Raw genomic sequence first — 21,186 nt, 5'->3', positions numbered from 1 at the left:
TTGAAACTCCAATTTGGTAAAAACAGGAATAAAAATACCTGTCACTGTTTTAGAAACCATTGCATCTTACAGGCAGTCTGTTTAAATATAAGTATTCACACACTGGGAGCTCCCTGTTTATAGATTGATTAGTGAGGCTGGAGCTAAATGGATATTGGTAGGAATCTTACTTTAGTAAAGAAAGAGGACTGCACGAGTTTTGTAATTCCAAGGTCCTGGGCTCCTAGTAAGCCATCTCTGTGAGTGTACCTGAACATCCTACCCATCACATAACGTAAGTACGGTGATTAACAGGGCTTATCCGTGAGAAGAGCCATACTTTCTCAACTTTTAGGTATCACCTTAAAACCTACTGAAAATCACATTTCCAAAAGAAAATTCAGTGTACCCAGTGTTTTAATCTGTGGGTAGATATAACCTTATTCTGTTTCATTGAATACAAGTCTGATTTCCAAACACTAGGAAATGTTTTCATATTTTGCATCCTTTTTTGACCTGCCTATATATCTTTAACCTCCATCAGGATTCACTTGGTACCTGCTGTTTTTCTTAAGAAGCATACCTAGAAATAAAAAGTTCTTCATATGAAATAGTGCCTCCCTAAACACAGGGCACCTGACCAAACATATCCAAGAAAAATGTTTTCAAAGCAACTTGGGTTCCACATAGCCACCAAAGACGAAATTCATTAAGTCATTCATTTTACCACTATGCCAGGCAATACTGGGGATTCAACAGTAAACAAAAGAGACAAAATCCCTGAATGCAGTGACTCACATTCTAGTTGATTAGAGCTGCCCCTCAGAAGCACTTCAGGCAGCAAAGGCAGAGGAGAATTGACTACTTATTGGATGTTGGAAAGTTTTTTCCATTTTAATGAAGATTTTTTTTTCTTTTGGAAATCTAATACATGCCTCCTTACCCCACTTACTATGCACAACAACCCTGAAAATGATTATTATTCCCCTTTTACAATTAAAAAAAGGTAATCTGAGAACACTATAGGACAACATGGCAAGTAACGGGGGAAACTCTAATCCAAGATTCTGATTCCAAAGTGGAGTTCATTAGTCCACAGCTCATCTAATCTCAGTTGTAATGGTACTCCCAAGTTCCATCACACTCTTACAGTCAAAAGGGATGAGAGAAGGCTGATTAAGGGAAAAGAAAGCATTTCTCCTCAAAGCACAGCTCCATGGTGCATCCTCAAAACAAGCTTTGAATCAGTGCATTCCTTTTTCTCCATTGGGTAGCTAGTAATAGGTCACTCTAATCAACTCTTTATTCAACTCGCTATTAGAAATGATAACCTCCCCAGCCTACCCAGCAAAACCTAACTCACCCTCTCATTCCCCCTCCCCAGCCTACCCAGCAAAACCTAACTCACCCTCTCATTCCCCCTCATGTTTACAACTGTGAACAAGAAAACAGGGTATGAGCCAGAGAAGAGCATCTAAATACAATATCATAAAGATTCAGGCTGGAAATGAAATAGAATTAGAGCACTCTCAATGTTGATGGGTACTTCTTCACTTTCCATTTGTAGCATGAAAATTGACAATATCATTTAAATAAAATATGTGTTTGCATTTACTTCTGCAAAAATTTCAATTGTTCTCCTCCATCTTTGCAAACTTGGCAAGACTTTAATAGTTTCATTTAAGAGTAACTTATGATTGATAGGTTTTCCTAGTGTTTTAAGGCTCTAATCATACTCCTTTCCTCAAGTGTCCCCTAAAGTACACATAGTGGCCATCAAATAAAGGTGAAAAATCTACTTATATTGATATTTAAAAATTTTCATATTTAATCCCTTTCATTTTAGCTACTATCCATACTATCATTATAAGAACTTGTCTGTTAAAATATGTTCCAACTAAAGCTTGGTAGGCTTTGAATGCTCGATAAAAATCATTCTCTGAGGCTAATGAAGACAGAAACTCTGCCTGTAACAATATTAAGTTTGTTTTCTCTGGTGATTCAGAGAAGTGAGCAATCTGTCAGTAATACATTGAGTGAAATTACTTGTCTTGTAGGAATAACTGCTGACAGTCACTTTATCTCAGGGCTGACCCAAATATCTCCCTGCTGACAAACAAATTACTACGTCTAACTTTGAAAAGGTAACTAGCTTGTTTTTAATTTTGATTTGTCTTTCAGAATCTCCTGTACATATACTCAATCCCATGCCTCATTGTATTAAAAAAAAAAAGCCACAAAAAGTGTTTGGGGGGGGCAGGTTTGAATTAATGAGAAAGAAAGAAAAAAAAGGAAGGAAAGAAAAACTCTATCATTTGGCACTAAGAAAAAGAACTGCTATTGCTTCTTTCCAAGACTGTTATGCAGATAAAACTGGTAAGTGTGTCTACCCAACATTAAGACTGGCAGTGCCGCCAGTGACTGACTGGGTGAGTGAACACATTACTGAGACAGTATTGTAGGAATTAATTTTCTTCAATAAAGTGATTTTTAAGGCTCATATATTTCACAATCTAAACATATGTCACTGTTTCATAAACAAAATAAATGGATTAAAATAATACATTACCAATATGCTGACATGTGGAGATATTTTAATTAGAAATTCTTAAGCTGTGTGATATTTAACTGCTGTATTTGCTAAAGAGAAGCATGCATCATTTAATAAGAAAGCATGAGACAGGTGTATCACTTTGCATGCTATGGTACCAGATTGTATTTAATATAAGGTACATCTATGAAGCAATATCACTTCCAATTACAAACAAAACAAAGCAAAACAAAATTACTTTTAAGGGTCTATTATGTTGAAAGTCACCACATAAAATGAATTAATACATTGAAGCTACTTTTTCATTTAAAAAAAGAAAGAAGTTACTCAGAGCTTAGTTTCTGAGACAGTATTTCTTCAGAAACAATTTAACATCTTAGCTACTAAAAGGCCATATTTATATGACTGCCTCATTATACTGGTCCCCCTTCCTTAACATTCTTTCTGATGTACTTGAAGGACCAATGCTAACATAGCTGAGGAAAGCAAATGGCAACTGGTCCTGAAATTTATACAGGTAGAGAATTGGAATAAGTAGCAATATAATATATTGTTTACTATAGCAAGTGCCCTCTGTTCTCTAAAGGTCAAAAGCACTGTAATCTTAGAGTTATAGTTTCTGATTGTTCCCAGGGTTAAATACATTATCAAAATTAATGGTTCAAGCCCCTCAACCTTCAGATATATGAGTATTCATGCCTCCATCTGCTGAACTGTTCAACTAAAAATAGCATTCTTCGGCCTTCTCTCCCCTAATATTGTGCCCCTGAGGCAGAGAAAACCATGCCTTAGATCAGCACAGAGTACCAAGGCTTTCCTGTATCTTGCTTATTTTAAAGAAAGAAAGAACTGGAAGATGCTAATGTAAGAAGGGTCTTTGTACTTTAAATACCTTTTTTTTTCTACTTGATAACAAAATTTCGGCCTTTCAGGGTAGAACTATAAATGCTGTTAAGATTTATCCAGGCTCATTAATGTTAGAAGTCACAACCTTTGAAGAACAAATGAATTGTAACATCAGGTAAGAAGGACGAGTTCTGAGCAATGCAGCCAGGTGTATATGAAGGTGGGGAGGCAGGGCGATGGGGGCATGTACATGTTGTGGGCTTTTCTTCCTGAGAATCTCTGTTTAGAAATAAAATCAGTTAACATAATTGTAATGCTTCCTTAGTATCAACAATCTATCACGATCGTGATTGTTAACAGAGCTGTGACATTTTAGCTTGTCAAAGGAGGGAAGATTTAGAAAAGAGAGCAGACTTTAATATCAATAAAGCAAGATATTATTAAATTTTCTCTCTACTTTCGCTTACAATTTCAAATGTGAGTGTCTGTAGTAGCTCAGACATCTATGTCTACTGTGCTTTCATGGACATCCCCATAAACATGGGATGCTCATACCAGGAAAGTTTGGGAAACCTGCCTTTCAAACAAGGTCAATCTTTTCTAACCAGTGTACCATATAAGCAAACAGAGCAAAGGTTTCTTGACATGCAGAAAAAAAAAAAAAAAAGGTGCGAAAAATGAAAGCAAGAAAACAGAGCGAGAATTAACAAAAACCCAGGAAACTTTCAAATAGGCCCAAACTTAAACCGCAAAATCTAAGAGTTCCCTCACTAACTGGTTCTCTATTTATCCTAATGCGAGTGATAGACATGTGGCATATGCTGTGCTTCTAGATCAGCACTGCTACAGAACTACACAGATCTGGCACTCCCCAAGATGACATCATAGTTTCCAGAAACCCAACAGAAGCCAGATTTGGCAGCATCAGGGATCCATGCTGGTGGCAGGGAGAGAAGTCAACCTAAGTGAAAAAATTAGTCAAAGAAGCAATTGGGTAAAAAACTGCTGATGGAGAAAGGTGGATGGGGTAGATCTCAACACCTCAAGAGAAAATAAAAGAGAGGAAGTCTTGAATCTGAGCCAAGACCACCTGCTTTCACATTTGTCCAAGCACTTAAACATTTAACAAACTATCTGTCCTGAGCCTGAAGCTTGCTAACTGGCATCACAAAGGAAGTCTTGTTCCCCATATGCAGTTATTTCTGTTATTTCTACATTTTAGCAATCCTAGGTATGGCAGATCTTCAGAATGTCCAGAAATATGGTACCTTCTCTGCAGCCAAAAGAAAGCCTTATGAAAGAAATCCCTTCTTGCTGTCTAGAAGATACTCTGACAGTATATGCCTGGTCATGTCTGGGTGGGAAGCCCCCATATAACTTATATCAAAGTGACAGGGGAAGAGGGAGGCAGGCAGCAAGCTCTGGAACTCTTCCTTAGGCTACTTCCAAGGTGGATTTTGATCTTATCCTCTTTTTTCTTCTTATGAGTGAGCTTTCTCTATTATTTTTCAAAAATACAGTTTTAAAAGCAGCAGAAAAGATAAATTAAAGGGATACTCTATTGATTATACAGTATTTGATATGTATAGACTGCCAGAGCCAATAGGATCTGAATATATAGCTTTGCTTGATGTAATTATTTTCTTTTCTTTTTTTTTTTTCAGTTGAGTTTCCCATCGTAGGTTAGAACATAACATTTAGTATTAGATCTAATCCAGAAAGTTAAAGTGTGTTTCAGTCTGAGGTAGCCTGTCTCCATTTATTTATTTATTTATTTATTTATTTATTTATTTATTGGTGATTCAACAAATAGCTGGCAGCCCTTCAGTAGCTGATAATCCTGGAGAGGGACTCCAGTGATATGAGAGAGAAATCAAACATGAAATTACAGAGACGAGTTCTAGACCCCTATAGAAGAAAAGGGCTTGGTTTTCAAAAGACCCATAAAGCCATCTTCTCCCAAGTGGTAAGAATATCCCACAAAAACAAAAAAGAGCTTTATTGGAAGTTAAATATGAAAGGGATACTACAGACATTCATGGGGCAAAAAAGCAACCAGTCAGGCCCAGGCACCCGGCCCTCCCTCAGCCAGAGAAAACAAGATTCAGAAACCTGAATCAGACCGTTAGAAATCCTGAGTACTAACTCTGACTCTGGGAATATTGTGCAGCCTCGGCCTCTCTGAACCGCCACTGTTTTGTCCATGTAAGCGGGATTATATTTGATCAACTTTGCAGGGTTGTTATATGGACAAATGAGAGTTTTTAAAAAATGTTTAAGTGTTTATAAACATTGTACAGCACTATACACAAAAAGGAGTAAAAGGGTAAGGGGAAAAGGGATGGTTCTGAAGATACCTGTAAAGAATTTGCCTAAATATATAGCAGTAAACAACCTAAGTCATTGGGGGCATTGGTTTGGGGCTTGCCTCCTTCTGTGAAAGAAAAGGAGCAAAAATGAGCCTCCTTAGGAATGAGAAAAAGGGAAAGGTCACATTTTAGTGTTTATGTCGAGTGTTTGCCACTTTAAGAAAAAAAAAAAGCCTAGAATATGACTGAACAATCCAGTCCCCCACCCAATGAAGCATCAATGGAAGCATTCATACCTCAATCTGTTTGTGGTTGTAAGAGTGGCCACCACCATGTTCAAAGGTGTCCAAACTCCTGCCAAAACGGTCACTTAGGCCCTTTAGCCTTGGGTTAATTTGTGGGTGGGAGACATGACCCTTCTGTTTAGTAGCATATTCAGAAAAAAAAAAAAAAAGACAAAACATACTGTCAGAACTCATGAAACAGAACACGTATTTCTAAATCCAGGGTACTGACCACATCAAAGAATAGAAAGTAGAAGGCTGAGGACCCAGACACTGTCCTTCATAGAAACTTGGTTATAGGATCAAGCAATGGTACTGGTTTCATACTTCTGCCTCTGACTGGAGAAGACACTCTAGCATAGCTATATGGGAAAGGAGGCACAGATTAGGTTTATCATGAGGGAGGTTTCTTTTTAGATTTTTTCCAACTGCGGTGAGTTCCAGTGTTAGCAGTGGGGAAGGTGAAGTTTTGGAAGAGAGGTAGGGTTGTTGCCCCATTAGGCAAAATGTCTAGCTCTGCTAGGCAGTCCATAGTCGGTAACATCGTCCCGGCTTTCCAGTTGAGGCTTATGACAAAAACTCAGAGTACTGCAAAAATTATTTATTTGCAGACCCAAATGAAAAGGATCACAGTGCTGTTTTTTCATGGCAAAATATCTGCACATTTCTTATATTCAAGCCATAGAGGGAATAGCAAAGAAGAAAAAAAATGCCTAGCCAGATGCTATTCCCTTGTAAGAAAACTCAAAAATAATCACAGTAAATTATAAGAATAAAAGACTATCTTTATACTTCCCACTGTGTTGAAATTCAAGTTCTTCACTACCACATACTTTATAACTGTTCAAATACTGAAGGTTTTACCATTATTTTAATGATATTATCTTTTTGTTTTTGTTAAAATGTATATTCACATTAAAAGTCAATTTCCCCTTAAAATGGCAGTGCTAGGAGGGTATAAAGATCACCTGGCCTATTGTAAACCCCTCACTTGACTGTGAAGAAGATAAGGTACCAATGATTTTTTTGTCCAGCTTCCAAAACACTTTCTCCCCCAGTTTCACATTGTAAGTACAGAACCCTAACCCCGAATGTGGTGGGATGCCATGCCCAGACTTTTGGCTTGGCGTGAAGCTAAAGATGAGAATGAGGGTACACATATTCCAGAGCAATATGTTGACATTTTACCAAACAGTTGAGGTAATCTGGTGATAACAGCCCCTAGTCTATAAGCTGCAAGAAGGAAAATGCCCAACATTGTTTTCTGTTTTGATGTTTATGTGTAAAAGATCATCTGGACATAAATGGAGACGTGGATGGAAAACAGATAAGGAAAAAGCTACCATATCCAATAGCGGCAGCCAGCGATAAAAAACAAACAAAACTGTAGAACCATTAACTCACTTCATAGAAAATATAGAGTTCTAAGCCATACTATCATTTTGCCTTTAAAAATACTGAAATTGGCAGTTTTCTCTTCTATTTTCTGTATGGTAAGTACACAAGGTGTTAATCCTTCTAGGCTATGCTTAAAAATTATTTAACATTCAGGCCATTATTTAGCATACAGCTGGTTAGCAGTTTTCCGCTAAAGAACTGGCTGGTATCCCACATTTTTTTCTTCTGGCACTTACCTGGAGCTGCAAAGGGCTGAGTCCAGAAGTAGCAGCAGCTGCCATTGTTGACGAAATGAACTGCACAGGGTAGTTATCACCTGTCGGAAAGAACAATGCATACAGGTTTAGACAATGCACAGGGAATCGCAGCAGACAAGTACAAACATGGTCCTTGGATTGCCTGAGCTTTACAACATTGCTCTAAGCCCAAACATCTGCAGAAACAAAAGGCTTAGTTGGGCATAGACTTGCAGTGCCGCCTTGGAACTTTTTGTTAACAGATAGCTGGTAGGCAAACTGGCAAAACATGAATGTGATGTTAAAAAAATTAAATGTGCAATTCAAGCATGTTCACTCCATTACAAATCTTGTAATACATCATTTTTTTAAGAGTAAAAAAAAAATACCTTAAAGCCAGGCTGACACTCAGTTCACTGAGAAAGTATTAAGGTTTTTATGTTGAAATAACAAAAAGTTTTGGCTTGGTAGGCAAAGCAGAGTATTAGAGTCCAAAAAAGATTATGAGCTATTGACTGTCCATAACCCTAAACTTTCTTTTATAAAAAATAAAGAAAAAATTTTAAAAATGCAACCTCTTCAATTTGATAGGGGCCAGAAGGAAGCTAATCTTATCTGCCCACATTCTGTGAAATGCCTGGTATCTCTGCGAGAGTGGAAACCACAGTTTTCTGGATTAATTTCTGGTGGAACCGAGTACAGAATCATGCACACGAGGCACTTCTCACTTATTCTTCGATAATGCTTTGATTAAATAGCCACACATTTTACATGGGATATCTGCATTACAAGTCTGATAGAGATTGAGCATGCTTCAGCAGAGATCAACACCACATCTTCACGTCTGCCTCCGTGCCACTCCTAAACAGGGGAATGGAGAACCTTCTGTGACCTGAGAACACAGGCTGTGTGCGGCGACGTGAAGAACCAGGAGAAAGTCATGAGGAACGTATTGTGATAGTGGTGACTGAAATCAAAATTAATACTCGTGGATAAATTACACAATATCAGTGATTTAATGGAGTATCACTTTGGCTGCAGCTACTTATTTAAAGTCAGTGTTATGTACTATCTCTAGGCTATATTTTAATAGGCTGTTCCTCCACACATTTTTGACATTTATAATAATCATGCTGTTTTGCATGAACTTTTCTACACTGAAAGCTGAATGTAATAATGAAGAGACAGTGTAGAAAGAATCACAGCAATAAAGGTAGCCAAATGGAAAGCAATAAAATCTCTTTTTTTTCCTGCGCGGACACTAATACCTGGAGCCTTCGTGGTGCCCCCCGCCCCTTTCCTGGAGCTCATCCTACTTGCCACACCAAGTGCGCCTCAGCGGGCCCAATGTAAATGTTAAGTTGCTTTCACTTTTAACAAATTGTTAGCTTCTAATCGACACAGTCCCTTTGCATCATATCCATAATACCTCATCAGACCATTGAGCACAGTGTGTGCTTGTACACAGTCCAGTAACAATTGGCTTCTGATTGCATATGGAGCACTGCGACAATGCATTCACTAACACTAGATTGTGCTGGTCTCCTATGGAGTAATGTTCAAAATATCTGATCTTGTTTCTCCCCTTCCATGAGGTTGATTTTGGTTTGCAGGGCTACATGAGCTTTTTTAAAAAGGATAACTAGGCCAAATTATTTTTTATAGTAAATGACTGTCGCTTTATGCTTAAATAATTCGGCTGATCTTCTTGATATTTAAACTAAATTATCTGAAGAAAGAATATCCTAATCTAAGTCAAATAGTATTTCTTTGGTTGATATCTTATCAGGTTAAAAAAAATCACAAAACGATACTGAATTAATGATGCTTCAAAAATAGGGGAAAAAAATCACCATTCCAACCATCAACATGGACTGCCTCCCGGAACATTTTAGAGCTGTTCTTTCTTTAAATATCATGCATTATTCATGCTAACTCTAAACCACAACCCCCCTCCCTGTAAGTTTAATACCAGTTGCTTTATTTGTACTAAAACATTTTTCATGTCAAACATATTTAAAAAAATCAAACTCTAAAAGAATTCCCTGGGGCACTCCTTTATTCATAGCTGTCATGCTTCTATGCTATGAAATAGCTGATTTTTTTTTTATAGTTTTTGGCTTGCCAGTTAATTTATTACTATCTCTACCACACCCTGTAGTACTCTCCAGCTCACCTGCTGGCTACAAACAGCTTTCTTTCCACTGCTGACAAGCATATTTTTAAAATGTTCTTAACCTTTCTGCTGGTTTGAATCTGTGTATCTGAATACAATCTTTCGAAAGCTATTTCTCCAGAACATATCACTGAATCAATGCTAAAAGTAAAAATGAATACATTAGAGCAACAGCGTGTATTACAGAGAATGATTAGAAGACAGAGAAAAGGGAAAAGCAGAAGAGGGAGAAGAGTGAAGAAGAGAACGGGGTTAAAAGTAGCAGAGAAAAGTGTTAAAAGGAAGACGGATTTAGGGTATTGCAAAGTTTAATTTTTTAATAACAAAGTTATGTGCTTCGCCCCCACCCCTTTAATTTTCTCTTTGTAAGAGTCGGTCAAGTAAAAGTTCTCAGTGGCTGACTTGGCAAGAAATCAGTCAACATGTTGTAGCAATTTTTTTCAAATTTGTCTCTGGATTTGAAATGCTTGCATGAGGATCCATTCTTTCTAAATTTGTACAAAGGAAGATGAAGCCTGTTGGAACAGGTTGGCTTTAGGCACTACTGTAATCTGGCCCTTGCTACTTCTAGTGTAAAAAAGACAACCTCCAAAAGCCAATTTGGGAAATAATGCCCATTCTGTAAATTCATCTTTCCAGCCTTCTAGATTTTCCAAGTGACTATTTTTAACTGAATATTATAGAACAAATACAAAACAGGATTTAAAGCCTATGGAAAATTTGCCTGACATTAGTTTCACTTGTCACAATAGGCAACATTCCTTTGGAACCAAAACAGCTCCACAGCAAGAGTCTCTGAAGAGAGAAAGTTCCTTTTTTTAATTTTCAAGGAAAGTGAAAAGTAGTCAGAACTTATTAAAACTTAAACACAGGAGAAGGGGGAACTTGTACTAAAAACCTAGGACCCATTAGACTCAGGCTACCTCCTGCCAGAATACTCCTAGCTTCTGTAATTAAATACAAATTTCATTTTTATTAAAAAGTCAAAAATCTCATAGGTAAAATTCTGCCCATTTACTTTGATTCTTCAGAAAGACAAGGGACTGGACTGTAGTCTCCTGGGATATTAACTTCAGAATTAACCTACTGAGGAAATCATTTAGAGAGGCTGGCAAGAGTAGAGAAATAAAAATACATTAACCTAGGAGACAGGATTCAATGACTTTTCATAACTGGTTCAAAATCTCATACTTCATTTTCCACCCTCTAAAATAGAATCAAAATACACTACATATCCTGAACTATCTCACAGATTATTGTGTGGTGGCATCACAGGATAATGGTAAATTATCTGAGTTGCCAAACAACTTATAGGTAGACCCCACTTTTATAAACTATCCTCACTCTTGCTACAATATGGAAATATTTCAATCACAACCACCAGTACAGACTTGGACATATCATTTTGCTTCTTGCTTGGATGTCTGCATTGAGAATAGCAAAATGTTACAACATCTCTATATTCTGAAACAATGCCACAATCAATCTGACTTTATCTCTGTGAGGCATCACGCTGCAGAAAAAGTTAGCAGGTAATGAATGACACACTTAGGATCCTAAAAATAAAATGCAACCTTCAATTTGCTCTGAGAACAATCGAACAAAAAAAATTGGCAAGGATTAAAGTATATATTGCTGAGATCACCATGCTGTTATTTCTCTTGCTAAATTTCTCCTCTGTTCATCCGAGAATAGATCAATGATGAGAAAACTCTTGATCCCAGGGCATTTTCTAAGAACATATGCATTGTTTTTCATACCTTTAAAGAAGATAAGAATCAAGGATCAATCTTAATTTCTTCACTTATTTCATAAGACTGTTGGTCAATCATATGAAAATCCATGGTATTTGTCACAATAGCAATTAAATAAGTGAATGTGGATAAACTGATATAAATCCATCCATTACGGGACACCTGGGTGGTGAAGTCAGTTAAATGTCCAACTCCTGGTTTCCGCTCAGGTCATGATCTCAGGGTCATGAGATAGAGCTCCACGTTGGGCTCCATGCTCAGCGTGGGGTCTGCTTGGGATTCTCTCTCCCCTTCTCTCTGCCCCTCCCACTCAAGTTCTTTCTCTCTCTCTGTCAAATGAATAAATAAATCTTATTAAAAAATAAATAAATCCATCCATTACAAGAAATCAAAAAATATCAACTCAAAGCCCATGCCTTAATATAGCTCACCAATGATATAGCTTCCATATGTGATGAAGGGCATAGTTAAAGTAATCTTGATCTCCAGAAAACTAGGTTAGTTTATGTGGATGTGCATATTTTCTTCTTGGACCTCAAAACTCTCATATAAAAATGAAATTACTAATCTAAAGTACCTCAGAAAAACTGCCTTGATTTCAAGTATATAAATTTAATTTTTCAAGTATTCCAGTAATAGTGGTTATAAACCTCAGCTTTACATATTCTGGAAGATGTAGAAATAGCAGGCATTACAAGATGAATCCATCTTGGATGAATCCATACATATAAATCACATATTTTCCACAGCAAATAAAGAGCTAGACTTTTCTCTTTTTTTTTTTTAAAGATTTTTTATTTATTTATTTGACAGAGAGAGACACAGCGAGAGGGGAAACACAAGCAGGGGGAGTGGGAGAGGGAGAAGCAGGCTTCCCGCTGAGCGGGGAGCCGGATGCGGGGCTCGATCCCAGGACGCTGGGATCATGACCTGCGCCGAAGGCAGATGCTTAACGACTGAGCCACCTAGGCGCCCCAACTTTTTTTAATATCATACACACTTAAAGCATGTCAGCAAGGGTATAAAATATCAAATCAGAGAACTTCAGTCTGAATTCTATCTCCACTAGTTTCTAGATGGGAAAGCTTGGAAAATTTAATCAACTTATTTGACTATTCATATCTTTTTTCTTTTAACAAAATAGATATAATGCCACCTATATCTTAGAGTTGTAAAGAAAATTAAATAAGAATATATATATACACACATATATATATTTATATATACATATACACACATATGTACACCCCCAACATATATATGCAAATAAATGGTACTCAGTAAATGCTAATGAAACAAAGGAATTCAAAAGAAGCACTGGATAACAGTTTTATACCAAAAAATTACACAATCTAGAAGAAATGGACAAATTTGTTAAAACACACAAATTACCTAACCCAACTCAAGAAGAAATAGAAAATTTCAACAGACCTATAACAAGTAAAGAGATTGGATCAGTAAACAAAACTTCTCAACAAAGAAAAGCCCTGGACCAGATGGCTTTGCCAGTAAATTCTCCTGAACACTTAAGAAAAATTAACACTAGGGGCACTTGGGTGGCTCAGTCAGTTAAGCGTCTGACTCTTGGTTTCAACTCAGGTCATGATCTCAGGGTTGTGAGATCGAGCCCCATGTCAGGCTCCACAGTGGGTGTGGAGCTTAAGATTAAGATTCTCTCCCTCCATCATCTCTAAAAAATTAAAAATAAATAAATTTTTAAAAAGAAAAATTAACACTAATTCTTCCCAAAACTTTCAAAAACAAAATGGAGAGGAAACCCTTCCTAACTATAAAATAATGAGGCCAACATTACCTTGATATCAAAGTCAGATAAAGACATCACAGTAAAGAAAATTACAGATCAACATCTTTTATGAATATAGATGTAAAACCCTCAACAAAATATTAGCATACTGAATCCAACAGCATATTAAAAGGATTATTCACCATGACAAAGCAGGATTTATTCCAGGAATGCAAAGGTGGTTCAACACTCACAAAAAGATCAATGTAATACACATCACATTAATAGAGCAAAGGGGAAGAAAACCACATAATCATCTCAATTGATGCAGAAAAGGCATTTGACAAAATCTAACACCCTTTCAGAATAAAAACTCTGAGAAATTTAGGAATAGAGGGAAAGTTCCTCAACACGATAAAGGATATTTATGAAAAATCCACAGTTAACATCATACTCAATGGTAAAAGACTGTAAATCTTTCCCTCTAAGATCAGGAATGACATAATGACGCCTGCTTTCACTGCAGCTATACAACATTTTACTGGAAGTTCAAGCCAGCACTATTAGACAAGAAAGAAAAGAAGAGCAGGAAAGGAGAAGAGAGGAAAGGGAAGGAAAGGAGAGGGAGGGAGGGAGGATGGGGAAGAGAGAGAGGGGGACAGAGAGAGAGAGAAAGAGAAAAAGAAAGAAGGAGGAGGGAGAGAGAGAGGTAAAGGGAGGAGGGCAAAAGGCATCAAAATTGGTAAGCAAGAGGTAAAACTATCTCTATTTGCATATCACATGATCCTACATATAGAAAATTCCAAAGAATCCACAAGAAAGCTACTAGAGCTAATAAACAAATTTAGCAAAAGTTGGCAATCTTGTAAAATTAACACACACAAATCATTTGTTTTTCTATATACTAGCAATGAACAATCCAAAAGAAAATTAAGAAAGTATTTCTATTTATAATAGCATCTAAAATAATTAAATACTTAGGAATAAATCTAACCAAAGAGGTGAAAGGCTTGTACACTGAAAACTATATAACATCACTAAAAATAAATAAATGGAAATGTTCATCAACAGGAAGACTTAACATTGGTAAGATGTCAATACTATCCAAAGCAATCAATAGATTCAATGAAATATCTATCAAGATTCCAAAGATCTTTATCATAGAAGTAGAAAACCAAATCCTCAAACGTATATGGAATTGCAAGAGTCCCCAATAGCCAAAACAATCTTGAAAAAGAATAAAGTTGGAAGACTTATAATTCCTGATGTTAAAATTTGCTACAAAGTTACAGTAATTAAAACAGTATGGTACTGGCATAAGAACAGATATACACACCAATACAATAGAATAGAGGGCCCATAAATAAGCCCTTATATATATGGTAAATTGATTTTTGGCAAGGGAGCCAAGAATATTCAATGAGGAAAGAATATCTTTTCAACAAATAGTGCTGGGAAAACTGGATATGCACATGCAAAAGAATGAAGTTGAACTCTTACTTTAAATAACATATAAAAATTAACTCAAAAGGATCAAAGACCTAAACTTAAGTACTAACACTATAAAACTCTAAGAAGAAAATACAGGAGTAAATCTTTGTATTTAGAAACAATTGCAAGGATATGATAGCAAAAGCACAGGCCAAAAGAAGAAAAAAGATAAATTGGAGTGCTTCAAAATTAAAAACTTTTGTGCATCAAAAGATACTACCAAGTATGTGAAAAGCCAACCTAAGAATAGAAGGAAATATTTGCAAATCATATATCTAATAAGGGATTAATATCTAGAATATATAAAGAACTCCTGAAATTCAATAACAAAAAGCAAACAGCTTAATTAAAAAACTGAACATAATAAAAAAAAACACTAAGCAAAGTAATTTCTCTGAGAAAGATATACAAATTTCTAATAAGCACATGAAAAGATGCTCAAAATTATTAATCATTAGGGAAATGAAAATCAAAGCCACAATGAGATACTAGTTCACATCTACTAGGATGGCTATAATCTTTTTGTAGAAGTTGGAAAATAACAAGTGTTGGTGAGGATGTGAAGAGACTGGAACTCTTGCATTGCTGGTGGGAGTATAAAGGCACAGCCTCTGTGGAAAACAGTTTGGCAGTTTCTCAGGGAGTTAAACACAACTACTATATGACCCAACAATTCTACTCCTACATAAATATACAAAAGAAGTGAAAGCAAGGACTCAGATATTTGTATATCAATGTTCACAGCAGCATTATTCACAATGACCAAAATGTGGAAACAACCCAAGTGTCCATCAATAGATGAATGGATAAACAAATTATCTATCTATCCATATAATATATATATTATATATATATGTATATATATATAGACACACCACACATATACACACAGACATAGACGTATATACACAATGGGATATTATTCAGCCATAAAAAAGAATGAACTTTTGATCCATATTGCAATATGGATGGACCTTGAAAACATTATGCTTAATGAAATAAGCCAGACATAGAAAAACAAATATTGTATGATTTCACTTACATGAAGTATCTAGAACAGGCAAATTCATAGAGAAAGATAATAGAATAGAGGTTACTAGGGGACAGGGAGAGTTATCATTTAATGGACACAAAGTTTCCATTGTAGATGATTAAAAGTTTTGGGTATAGATAGTGGTGATGCTTACACAACAGTGCAAATGTATTAATGTCACTGAATTGTACTTTTATAAATGGTTAAAATATTAAGTTTATGTATATGTATGTGTGTGTGTGTGTGTGTGTGTGTGTGTGTGTGTGTGTGTGTGTATATTTCACCAGAACTTTTTCTAAAAGAAGCACTAGGTATACTTGTAAAATTGTTTTTGGTCATTAGGCAGAGGGATAATACATCTCAGTCCAATGCTCAGTTTTTGGACGTTTCTAATGGATAAAGATGTAGTTTAATATTGTTAAATTTACTTAGTTTCATAGTCAGACTTTACCTCCAAACCTAGTGCCTTAGAATTTTCAAAGAACTTACATACATTGTAACAAATTCAATCTTCACACCCATACTGAGCAGCGGACATATTTTTTAGATGACAAAAATGTGAGGCTCAGCAAGGCTAAATGACATGTTCAAGTAAGAATTAAATAAAATAATCCATGTAAAATATTTAGCACAGTGTTTGGCACAGAGCAACTTATTCAGGAGGCTTTAGCTATTATATTATAATAACAAGTGGGTGGAAAGCCAGGGGCAGGCAGAGATCCTATTCCCAGAATCTCCTTGGAAGCCAAGGGGGCTGCTCCAGCAGCAATTATTTTAAAAATCCAAACTACACAAAGTCCATGGGTCAGCTGCACCATCCCTGGCGTGTGAAGGAGGCTATCCACTATTTTTATTTTATAGCCAATTCGGTCCTGTCTGATGTACACATTGCCAGCTATGAAATAGGCTTAATCTTTTAATTTTCTCAAATATAGGTGCTTAAATGCATTCATCTTGCCCCGGATTGCTGCATCTCTGTTTCATGATGTGAAAGAGCAAAGCAACCAAAATTCTGTGGTGTATGTTCTGGGCCCTGATGAGCTTTTCTAGAATAATGTATCTAATTATATAACCTGTTTAAAAAAATTAAGCATTAAAACTCAATAAAGCTATGTCTACAGATATTAATCTGATAGATATTCCCCCTGAAACTGCACAATCCCTGTAGGCCACATGGCTTCTCAATAACGCACCGAAGTTTGGTGTTTGCTGCACACCAGGACCCTGATATGCCCACAGCAATGTGTAAAATTATCTGAAGGGAAGAAGGTCCATAGCCCTAAGTACATTTGTTTAGACTATCCTAATAATGGATTCAGAAACAGTCAACTTTGACAGTGAACATCACCCCCAGATAGCCCATGCTTTCTAGAAATCAAGACAATTGTTCAATCAGCTGAAGGCACCAACATTGTGGGATTGTTTTAGGTTATGGGAAGGTGGAAAAGAGCAAAAAGAGAGCCATTTATTTTGTAATTTATAAAGACCAAGAGAGTGATTGCTCATCCTTTTGTCCAAGGGACCAAAATATAAAATTATGCCACCATTTCATGTCTTTCAAATGTGACAGAACTACTCTCTTCTAAAAATTTAAGCATTGTTTCACACGTATTTCAAGTGAAATTATCATAGCTCAGTTTGGAGCAAACAGTTTTCCTGGTCCAGGCTCCAATCCAACACGACTCTACTCCCCCAGTTCACGTGAAGGACAAAAACACTGCATAGATTAAGTTGCCCCAGTATGTAATTTCTCTACTAATTGCATAAGAACAAACAACTTTAATCCTTTTAAATATAATTTGTATATACGATAAAACCCAGATCAACCAAAATATTAAGAATTCAGAGTTCTGGTTAATTAAAACCTCTGACGTAACTTAGGGGTCACCAGAAAATACCTTATTTTTATCAGCCTTGCTTGTGATTAAAAATTGTGCTACATGCCCAAATCCACGTCATGCCTTAAGCAACAGGTTTTAGCCACCATAGTCACACACAATTCTGCTACCCCTGAACACTACAGGGTGCTGCACATAGGTTGTTCGACGGAGATAAGACTTCTGCACAGCACTCTCCCAATCTCCATATTCTTCTTGGTTACTTACTATAGTCTCATCGATGCCGTGTGAGAAGAATTTTTAAAAAGTGGTCCAAATTCATTAACTATACAAAAATACATTCACCCATGAAAAATGGCATTATTGTTTTAACAAAATTAGGTAAGTAACATGTCGACTATGTCAATGTTATGCTCAGTAGAAAAGGCTCATACCCAATTTTTTAAATGTGAAGCATTTTAAACTTAGAAGCACTAAAATTAAAGAAAGGGTTTCTACAGATGAAAAGGTTTCTAAGACTGGTATAGGAATGACAACTCAGATTCAGGGTAAACCAGTAAATTTAGCTTACGTCAATGTTCCAAAGGAAGTCAAGACGGAGAAATAGTTCAGAACTACTTAGAGAGATCAGGGAAGGACCGAACCACTGCACTGACAGAAACATAGTCTCTGACAAAATACACTCCTGTCCTTAATATGAATATCAATTTCATAGGGAATATACCTTGCTCTAAAAATCCTGCTCTAGAAAAATCAAATTCTGACAGTTTAAACAATAAAACTTCCTTTCATTCAGGTATCCCCAAATCGTTGGTAAAACCAGGTCTGACTAATTTGTATCTGAGGAATTTTCAAAGTCAGTCCTTAAAATGAGCCAATTCCTTAACATCTCTATTCCTTGAAACCTGTGAGTTCTGATAGGCATCCTACCTTTCCTCACAAGGAAGGTGGTAATCTACCAAATGCAAAAGAGTAATCGATAGCATTAAGCAATTAAAATAGATGTTAAAATTCACTAGGTTTGTTTTTATGCTACTTAGTAAGTAAGCTTCCTTGCTGAGGATTTTAGTAAAGTGATTTATATTTTATTATTACTTTAAGCACATTAAAATGCCTTTGTTCACTTTATAAACCCTCTACACAAAGAAACTGCTGCACTCAGATTTGTTGCACTCAGATTTGGTGGTTAATATAATCAGGTTAATATGTTAAAAAGAACTTGACACGGAAATTATTAATGAGTAGAACAAGGTCACTACTTCTGAGCTGAGGTCACTTACAAAGAATGCACAAATGAAATTAAGGTTGACTTTATTTACTTGACTATCTTCTTACATTGGATTCCTTTGGCAACCTATCTTTAAACATTTAAAGCCCTGTTTACAAGGAGGCTCTGAAAGAAGCTTCAAACCATTATGTCCCTAATTGAATTCCCCAGGAGTCCAGTAAACTCAGAGGAATAAAGAAAAATCATAACATTTGCTAAATCATCTCAAAACATATTTCACTGCAAGGTTATGTGACCTGTTTCTGAGGTTCAAAGATGAATGAGAAAATACTACTGAATGCTTCATTATTTAAACTCAAATCCAAAGGAATCTTACCTATTAGCGGTGAGCTAATTAAGTCAGCCCCGTTTTAACTTTTCTTCCAGGAGAAATCAGACAACAAACAACAGTAACATTTTATAGTGTATGTGACCACTGTCCCAGAGCATGAAAGTTCCCAGAGGAGGAGGAAAGGGTCTTTAACCAAAGACAATTATTCACAGTCAAGTTATGAGAGAGCGCTGACAAAAATTTGTGGTCCCCAGGGAAACTAGCACTCTATCTGTGAATTCAGAACAAACCAGGTGGAAAAAGAGAAAGCAAAAGTTTTTAGCAACCAGTGAGTTTTTGAACGTGCCCCCCCTTCCCAATTAACTTCCCAATTCAAATTTTACGTGAAAATCCGCTTTTATGGGCCGTTTTATTCGTAGCTCCTTTGTATGCGCCTGTGTTTGCTGTGACTACTAAGCAAAAACATGGGGATCTTAGCATTTCCAAAAGAATGTTAAATTCCTCTCTACTTACCTGGTTTGTATGTTATTCCAGGGGGGAAGAGGAAGCCCTGCTGGGCGGCAGCGGCAGCTGCCAGGGTCCGCTGGTCATGTGGAAAAATTGGGATCATGAGCGGAGGCATGTGACCCTGAACCTGCTAAACAGAAGAGAGCCTATGATCAGACAGAGAGCAAATGTATGCCAAGAAGTATTTGTTTTTCACTCCTGCGGCTGTGCTGGTACCCAAACAGCCACCCACTTCTGACCTCATTCCAAATCTGCTCCCTGAGAAAACGCAGGCGAAAGGTACCCAGTCGCTGTTCTTAGATCCCATTAGCACTCCAAGGACACAACCTCCTTGCAAATTTGCCTCATCCCTGCCTTCACCAAACTGTGGGGAATGGTCTTCTTTTATCTTGACTCTTTTCCTTTTCCTTTTTTTTTTTAACAAAACAACTGGTGGAAGAAGTAAGTTTGCTTCGTACACCGTGCAATGTTGAAAGGTTTTGTCCTTTCACCTGCTTTACATTCTGCCCTTTATTGGGAAAACGGTGTTTAGTATCCTTGGTCAGAAAATAATGTCTAACTTTTATATATTCCCAAAGCGGTATCTCCCCAGTTTAGTGTCTTATTTCAAAGCCTTACCGCATTATGTTAAACATATAGTTCTTCAGATTTAAGGCTACTACACCTTGGCTTCCAATTAAACTAATATTCTTTGCCATACACACCTCGATGTAACATATAAATTGCTTGTCTGGCTTAGCAGTTTTACAGCTTTATGCACTACCATGTGGCTCAGTAATTATGGAGTTGTATTCAGAAAGCATTTCGTAATAAATCCTACTATATCAAATTTCATTTGACCTCAATAAATGTATCAAAGAGCACAAAAATGCAAAATAGAAAAATCTTCTCTCTATATCAGTATTTGTATTCTATATAAAGAAAATAAGAGCTATGACAAAATCATGCCTGTGAAATCACATTTTAATTTCCTAGCTCCCTTTTTCACTCTATGCATGCTAACCTGATTCCAGGAGAGCATCACAGGAAGGTTTTGTCCTGGCTTTTAGTGCATGAGTTTATAGGCTGAACTACAGGACTTTTGTTATTTAAAGATCAAAACTAGGATGTCCTAACAGAAGTGATCTTTAAATTCAAAATGGGTCTTTGGGCTTTTTACTCATATTTAAAAAAAAAAAAAAAGCTGCATTATATCTTGTTTAAGATAAAAAACATTTACCAGTAATTCTACCAAACCCAAACCTTTCTCCTGTTTAAATTCGTAAATCTTCTCTTTAGGCAAAATTCGGATACTGGCTGATGACCCTGTTTACATAGCGCCAACTCGCCTTGTCCTGTCCCTGGTCCCTCCACAGCCAGGGACATGGTGCAAAAATGCTTCTGTGTGGGTCTAAGAGGTTTCATTTACCAACAGTTTTTCTCTAGGGAAAGCCTAGAGAAATGTGGGTTAATAAAGGGCAAGCAAAAAATAAACACTTTAC

The 21,186-nt window shown here is 36.5% G+C and overlaps 1 protein-coding gene across 9 annotated transcripts in view; it reads right to left on the bottom strand.

Moving 5' to 3' along the window:
- Positions 1-21,186, bottom strand: part of SOX6 (SRY-box transcription factor 6) — a 372,105-nt gene that overhangs the window by 109,168 nt on the left and 241,751 nt on the right. For 3 of the 9 annotated variants that reach the window (XM_073882851.1, XM_025848518.2, XM_073882852.1), the window contains exons 7-9: positions 19,712-19,835; positions 7,604-7,683; positions 5,982-6,104 (exon numbers count right to left, since the gene is read on the bottom strand). In XM_073882851.1, coding sequence (XP_073738952.1) covers positions 5,982-6,104; positions 7,604-7,683; positions 19,712-19,835 — 327 coding nt within the window. The remainder of the gene's footprint in view (positions 1-5,981; positions 6,105-7,603; positions 7,684-19,711; positions 19,836-21,186) is intronic. The other 6 variants (XM_025848519.2, XM_073882853.1, XM_025848520.2 and 3 more) reach the window with 3 other exon arrangements.

Source organism: Callorhinus ursinus, unplaced genomic scaffold (assembly GCF_003265705.2).
Source record: "Callorhinus ursinus isolate GAN/ISIS: 27379988/994484 unplaced genomic scaffold, GSC_fseal_2.0 scaffold49, whole genome shotgun sequence".
NCBI lineage: Eukaryota > Metazoa > Chordata > Mammalia > Carnivora > Otariidae > Callorhinus > Callorhinus ursinus.
The sequence above is the reverse complement of the archived record's forward strand: the minus strand, read 5'-3'. Positions and strand labels throughout refer to the sequence as shown.